This window comes from Sardina pilchardus, chromosome 5, assembly GCF_963854185.1.
Source record: "Sardina pilchardus chromosome 5, fSarPil1.1, whole genome shotgun sequence".
Classification (NCBI taxonomy): domain Eukaryota; kingdom Metazoa; phylum Chordata; class Actinopteri; order Clupeiformes; family Clupeidae; genus Sardina; species Sardina pilchardus.
In genome coordinates, this window is record NC_084998.1 from 15071898 (window position 1) to 15079397 (window position 7500).

At 49.0% G+C, this 7500-nt stretch overlaps 1 protein-coding gene across 1 annotated transcript in view; it reads left to right on the plus strand.

Annotated features, from left to right (window-relative positions):
- Positions 1 to 7500, plus strand: part of robo3 (roundabout, axon guidance receptor, homolog 3 (Drosophila)) — a 72604-nt gene that overhangs the window by 55203 nt on the left and 9901 nt on the right. The window contains exons 13-21 of the mRNA XM_062536612.1: positions 71 to 192; positions 1489 to 1711; positions 2927 to 3051; positions 4189 to 4366; positions 4842 to 5060; positions 5630 to 5669; positions 5999 to 6138; positions 6703 to 6978; positions 7228 to 7378. Coding sequence (XP_062392596.1) covers positions 71 to 192; positions 1489 to 1711; positions 2927 to 3051; positions 4189 to 4366; positions 4842 to 5060; positions 5630 to 5669; positions 5999 to 6138; positions 6703 to 6978; positions 7228 to 7378 — 1474 coding nt within the window. The remainder of the gene's footprint in view (positions 1 to 70; positions 193 to 1488; positions 1712 to 2926; positions 3052 to 4188; positions 4367 to 4841; positions 5061 to 5629; positions 5670 to 5998; positions 6139 to 6702; positions 6979 to 7227; positions 7379 to 7500) is intronic.

Consider the following 7500-nt stretch of genomic DNA (forward strand, 5'->3'; position numbering starts at 1 on the left):
CCTCTTCACACCCTCTCTCTCTGCTACCTCTCCACCCCTCCCCCCCTCGCTCTCTCTCTCTCTCTCTCAGATCTGAGTCCCACAGGTCAGGGTGTTGACCACAGGCAGGTCCAGCGAGAGCTGGGCGAGGTGGCCGTGGTTCTGCAGGAGCCTGTGATCCTCAGCGCCTCCAGTGTGCAGCTCTGGTGGACGGTGAGTCTCTAACACACACACGCGCACACACACACACACACACACACACACACACACACACACACACATTCAGTTCTGGTGGACGGTGAGTCTCTCTCTTATACACACACACACACACACACACACACTACTCAGCGCATAGCTCTGGTGGACGATGAGTCAAAACTCGGAACCTCTATCCTCAGCCCCGAGCCCCGAGCCCGGGCGCCCCCCGTCACCGCGCTCATTAGCGCGTCGGCTGGATGCCTGGCAGATGGTCCGTCCTCTCTGAGTCACTCTCCAACACCACGCCGCTCCACGCCGCACCAAGCGCTCTAAATCTGTAGCCCAACTGTTAGTCAACGCACTTACTGCCAACGCGCCAGCATTTCATCATTATCACACTCCATCACACAGCCTGCATAAAAAAAACAACACTATATATATATACAGACATACATACACACTTGCAGACTAGCCTGGCAAAGTGTCTTCCTCAGCATACTAGTCCTAGCTACCGGGAGACGGTGTGAGGAAAAAAAAAAAAAAAAAAGTTCCTGCCAGGTGTTGTCACACGTCTGAGTGGCTAAGTCCAATTTGGTTCTCTGCACTTTCTGGAGAGCAGACTATCTGTCAGGGACGCAGTCCCCGTGTCAGATGTGTTACCACAGTCAGAGCCGTTTAATGATGTGTGGACCTGGGCAGTAGCTGTCTCTGGATCAGTGAGGGCAGTTTGAATGCTGAGAGGAACTGCGCGGCCCACAGTCATCAGTTATGTCTGGATCAGTCTTATGCTGTGTGGGTTCCCTTTAAATCATGTCAGTTGTGGTCACTGGCAATCTCTGCACTGACTGCCTGTGTGCTTCTCTCTCTCTCTCTCATCTATCTCTCTCTTTCTCTCTCACTCTATGTCTCTCCTCTTTTTTGCCTCTTTCTCTTTCTCTCTCCCTCTCTCTCTTTCCCTCTCTCCTTTTCACTGCCTCTCTCTCTCTCATCCTCTCTCTGTTGCTCTCTCTCTCTCACTCTTCTCCCTCCCTTTCTCTCTCTCTCCCTCCTCCTCTCGTTCTTTCTCTCTCTCTCTCTCACTCTCTCTCATTCCTTAACCCATGAAATGATGACGCACCTCATACAAAACCAATTCAATAAATGTCGGTTGAACCTCTCTCTATCTGTCTCCCCTCTCCCTCTCCCTCTCTCTCTCTCTCCCTCCTCTCCCTCTCCTTCTCTCCCTCTCTCTCTCTCTCTCTCTCTCTCTCTCTCTCTCTCCTCCCCCCCCTCCTCCCCCCTCCTCCCCCTCCCCCTCCCCCTCTCTCTCAGGTGGACCGCCAGTCGCAGTACATCCAGGGCTACCGGCTGGTGTACCGGCCGAGCGGCAGCGGCGCGCTGTGGCAGACGCAGGACGTGAAGGCGGCGCCGGAGCGCAGCGCCGTGCTGGCCCGCCTGCTCAAGGGCACCGAGTACGAGGTCAAAGTGCGCCCCTACTTCAACGAGTTCCAGGGCATGGACAGCCGCGCCGTGCTGGTGCGCACGCCCGAGGAGGGTAAGGAGGAGGGCGCCGGACGCAGAGGCATGGCAGAGGCAGAGGTCACCCGGAGGGGTCAGCGTGAGTGTGTGAATGGACAGTGAGACGGAACGGGGGGCCACGTTGTCCACACACATCAGGGGTCTCCAACCTTTTTTTAAATCTGAGAGCTACTTTAACAAAATTGACTTGTTCAAGAGCCTTTCTTTCTCCGAGAGAGCTACTTTAACAGAATTGACATGGCCGAGAGCCTTACTTTCTTCGAGAGCTGTGCTGACAAAGTGGACATGGTCGAGAGCTTTTATGTTAGTAGTAGCATGCCATGTATTCACATAGATCAGCTATCCACCTAAAAGCTGAAGAAGATTTGTTATGCTTTTTAAAGGTTCCTTTCAGCTCACCTACCTTTTCTCTTTGAAGACTGTGAATTTTGATTTCATAGGAATTTCCCAAGTCACTGGGTTATCAGATGTATGAACATCTTCCTCAAATCTTTTGGAGAGCTACTTAGAAACAGGTTGGGAGCTACAGGTGGGGAGCTACTGGTAGCTGACGAGCTACTGTACCTGTTGGAGACCCCTGATCTACATGCACTTACAGTCTTCTACACTTCAGTTTTACCTTAAATATACTTGACCTCTTCAAAATGTAATAATAACATAAACTTGTTTTGTAGTCAGGCTCCTTTATAGTGTCTCGACACAATATAGCAACAGTGAGCTACTGCTGTTATTTGCTGCTGGTTTTTATATAGCCCAGTTATTGAGCTACTGTAATAGGATCTATTTGTAACATGTCCCAAGAGCCCAAGGGGTGTTTTCTGTGAGTGTGGTGTGAAGAAAGTCGACCTACAGCACAGCAGCCATGATGAACCCTCATTTCTGAATTCACTGTGATCATCACAATTTGGCCTTTGTGTTTTATTTACACTGCACTCATGGGAAACTGGCTTTTAATGCAGTCTGTGTGTGTGTGTGTGTGTGTGTGTGTGTGTGTGTGTGTGTGTGTGTGTGTGTGTGTGTGTGTGTGTGTGTGTGTGTGTGTGTGTGTGTGTGTGTGTGTGTGTGTGTGTGTGAGTGTGAGTGTGTTTGTGTGAGTATATGCTAGTGTATGTGTGTGTGTGTGTGTGTGTGTGTCGGGGGGGTGGGCTGAACAGCTGAGTTGTCCTTTGCGTTGTCTTGGCATCACGGCTGCATTGGTCCATGTGCTGACGTGACTCTTCCTGGTTTGCAGTGCCCAGTGCCCCTCCTCAAGCTGTTGCCGTGTCGACGCTTAACCTTGGCAACAGCTCCAGCATCAGCGTGTCCTGGCAGCCTCCGCCTGCTGATGCACACAACGGCCTCATCCAGGAGTACAAGGTAGAAGAGCTTCACCGGACGGACACACACACATACACACACGCGCACACGCACACACACACACACACACACACACACACACGCACACACACACACACACACACACACACACTCACACACACTCACACACACTCACACACACTTACACACACACATACAGACAAACACACACACACGCACATACTCACACACACTCACACACACACACACATAACCCCCCTCCCACATACACACATACAGACAAACATGCACACACACACACACACACACACACACACACAGAGAGAGAGAGAGACAGAGAATGAGAAACACTCACACAAACACACACACAAAGCAGATGGGTCCTGGAAGGCGTCCAGGCCTGACATGGTGAAAGGCTGTGGCTCAAATGAAGCAGTTAGTGGACTCACGGAGGCTGCACATTTTCTTTGGCCTCGGTAACAAAAGGCCTCGCCTCCTAATGTACTTTTTGACACTCTTGGAATAACAAGAATAACAAGGAGTAATAAGACCTTTACTTTGGGCACACAAGTTTTTGGCAGACACTAGTTCTTGGTGGACTCTATTAAGTCCTTGAGTTACCTTAGAGCCAAGCTATTCAGAGCTTTTTTGTGTTGAAAGAGGAGGACATTGAAATCAAGGAGGCTTTTTTCCTCTCCTATCAAATCAATAGTTCCACCAAAAGAAAGACTTTTGGAACTCTCAGTAGCAGAAGTGCATCTTCGTTGGCATGTGATTCACTCTCTGCAGGGACCCAGTGTGCGTAATCCCACAAAACACACATGGGAGCTGTTAGTGGGGAAAAAGCCTTACCTGTAGCTTGTCTTTGATGTCTTTTTTTACACCTCAGCATTGAGACTTGACCGGCGAGTTTATTTAGTCTCTGATGTCTTGTTTGTTTTAAATAGCATACCAGGCATATGTATGCATGCTACATTGTTGTACAATGTAGTACATTTGTTTGTAGAAAGTAAGTGCACACCTTGTGAGGTGCTCACGGTGGTAAATGAAAAGTTAGATTAAACAAAAGTGTTGTGGCACAATGTAATACAACAACAGATCCACATCCAAACAGTAATGTTCAGGGTTTAATAAAAGAATATTAAAACACAAGTCTCTGCTCTGCGTTCTTCACAGATTTGGTGCCTGGGCAACGACACCATGACGCGGTACCACATCAACCAGACGGTGGACGGGAGTGTCCTCTCCACAGTGCTGAAGGGGCTGCTGCCCGGCGTCTGGTACCAGGTGGAGGTGGCGGCGGTCACCAGCGCAGGCGTGGGCACCCGCAGCGAGCCCGTGCCCATCTTTATCAGTGAGTACCCAGTGGGCATCTCAGCGAGCCCGTGCCCATCTTTATCAGTGAGTACCCAGTGGGCATCTCAGTGGATTACTACAGCTACAGCCCTGTGAATGATGGAACAAATACACAGCTGTTTGTTTATTTTGTTTGTTTGGTTTAATGCTCTTGGCAGATATTGTGCCAATACAAGTACGAAAAAGGATGGATACAAAATTCTGCACTTGATTTTCAAAATGCCTGGACTAATGAAGAGATATAAATATATGAGAGATCTTTTTTTGAGAGCTTGTTGTTGTTCGAGTCAACCACCAGTACACAGCATGCCTTTTTAAGTAATCAGCTGAGTCAAGTGTGCTTTATATTTGCGGCTGGAGTGATTGTAGAGTGGAGTAATTGTGCTCCGTTCCACATCTTCACCTGATTTAAATCAACATCTGTGTGTGGATCTTGATGGCGTCTATTAATAGAACTTTATCCCTCTCCTCAGAACATCCAGCGGAGCCTCCGGTGGTGCCCAGTGGGAGCGACGAGAACGTGAGCCTGGCAGAGCAGATCACCGACGTGGTCAAGCAGCCGGCCTTCATCGCGGGCATCGGCGGGGCATGCTGGGTAATCCTCATGGGCTTCAGTGTGTGGATCTACTGCCGCCGCAAGAAGAGGAAGGAGCTGAGCCACTACGCCGCCTCGTTCGCCTACACCCCCGCAGGTATGCACACTCACACGCTAACTCATAGCACTACTGCACATGCTAACTCATAGCACTACCGCACTGACTCACAACGCTATTTCATAGCACTATCACATTCACTCACACGCTAACTCATAGCACTACCGCACTAACTCACACGCTAACTCATAGCACTACCGCACTAACTCACACGCTAACTCATAGCACTACCGCACTAACTCACGCGCTAACTCACGAGCTAACTCATAACACTACCACACTACTCACACGCCAACTCACATGCTAACTCATAGCACTACCGCACTAACTCACACACTAACTCATAGCAGTACCACATTAACTCACACACTAACTCATACACTACCTCACAGCTTTTTCAAAGCTTTTCAGCTTTACTGTGTTCTTTTTCCCAAATGCCTACTCATGTTTAAATTATTTTATTTTTGCAAGATTACACGCTTTATTTAGGTAGCTATCATTTGAGTAAACATGAGTGAATCTAAATCAGCCCTTGCGGTATACACAGTGAATTTGTGCAGGTTCTTGTTCTTACTCCTGGCTAAAATCTGACTTCATCTTTCCTGCAGTTGGCTTCCCCCATGGAGAGGGCTCAGGTGTCAGTGGGAGGTAAGAATCACTCTTGATATTGTAGTGCTCCTCTTACTCTCTCTCTCTCTCTCTCTCTCTCGCCTCTCTCTCTCTCTCTCTCTCTCTCTCTCTCTCTCTCTCTCTCTCTCTCGCTCTCCTCTCTCTCTCTTTCTCTCTCTTTCTCTTCTCTCTCCTCTCTCTCTCCTCCCTCTCTCTCTCTCTCCTCCCTCTCTCTCTCTCTCTCTCTCTCTCTCTCTCTCTCTCTCTCTCTCTCTCTGTCCTTGAGGGCGATCATGAGACAGTGTTAGTGATATGACAGAGAGTCGATGCTCCATCCTGACGTGTACTGTGCCTCACTGTGTGTCCAGGCCTGGCGTGCTGGGGAGCGGCATGGGGAACTACCCCTGGCTGGCCGACTCCTGGCCCACCACCAACCTCATGCACAGCGGCAAGGAGTCCGTCAACTGCTGCACCTCCAAACACGACTCGGCAGAAAGATACTACAATGGTGAGCCGTTGTGTACACACACACACACACACACACACACACACACACATTCACACACACAGAGAGATCTGACATGTTAAGCTTTCTTTAAAAAGCAGTGGTTTTTGTTATGTATTTTTTTGGTTTTGCATTTTATGTGCTTATGTGGTTGAGTGCTGACTAATCCCAGCTACGGTACATTTCATTACCAGTCACCAATGTGGAGGTACTGGTATGAATGTCTTTTATGAAAATGTGTGTGGGGGTCGGGAGGGGGCGGGGGGGGGAGGTTGTTGTGTTTTCTTCTTTGTTTTGGTCTGTTTGTTTTTATGTTTGTTTTTATGTAGGGCATATTTGTGTGTTCTTTTATGGACCTCGAGTCTGTCAAATAAAAAATGATGATGATGATGATGATGATGTATATGTCTCTACATGGATAGAAATATCTATCACCTGATTAACAGATTGGTTGACAGACTGACAGACAAATATGAATACCTGTTGGATGGATGGATGACTGCTGGATGTGTACAGATTTTTCCTTCTCTAACAAACGTGTGTAAACTCTCTCTGTGTGTCCCTCAGAGGTGGGCATCTCTAACTACCTGAACCAGACGGAGAAGTACAGCACGGGCTCCAACGAGGGCCCCATCTACAGCACCATCGACCCCACGGCCGAGGACCTGCGCAGCTTCTCCGCCCCCTACTCCCAGCACGCCACGCCCTACGCCAGCACTCCCATCATGCCCTTCTCCACGCAGGGCCCCGCCAGCCCCGAACAGGACGAAGGCCACTGGATGACCCAGCCCAGCACCTCGGGCGCCCAGTACGCCCAACCTGACCGCACCAAGACAGACAACGGTACGCACATACACTTAGTATTCCTGTCATTACTATTGACATTGACAACAACAACAATAACAACAGCAAAGCATACAAATAGTAATAATACCATCACGTACAAATATACAAATAATAATCATTTACAAACATGCAAAATTATTTATCTATTATTACATTATATCAAATAGTTATCTGCATGATAGATTTAACGGTTCTGTTATTCTCTGCTCAAACAGAAAATTGATTTTGTTCAATTTTTGTCTACAGCCCCCAAGCACAGCAAGCAGAAGTCGATGGGTAAAGCGGTGAAGACTCCGTCTCTGAACTGGATGGAGGCGCTGCCTCCTCCACCCGCCACGGAGGAGCTGGAGCCGTACGCCGACGATCTGGATCCCGACAACGACCTCCAGGACCTGGGGTAGGAGCAGCACCCTCGCTCTGGTCACTAAAACACATGACCGCACATGATCTCGACAGATACTGTAGATAAGTCCAGCGTCCCTTAAGGACAGGACACACCAAGCTGACGGTCCGATCTTC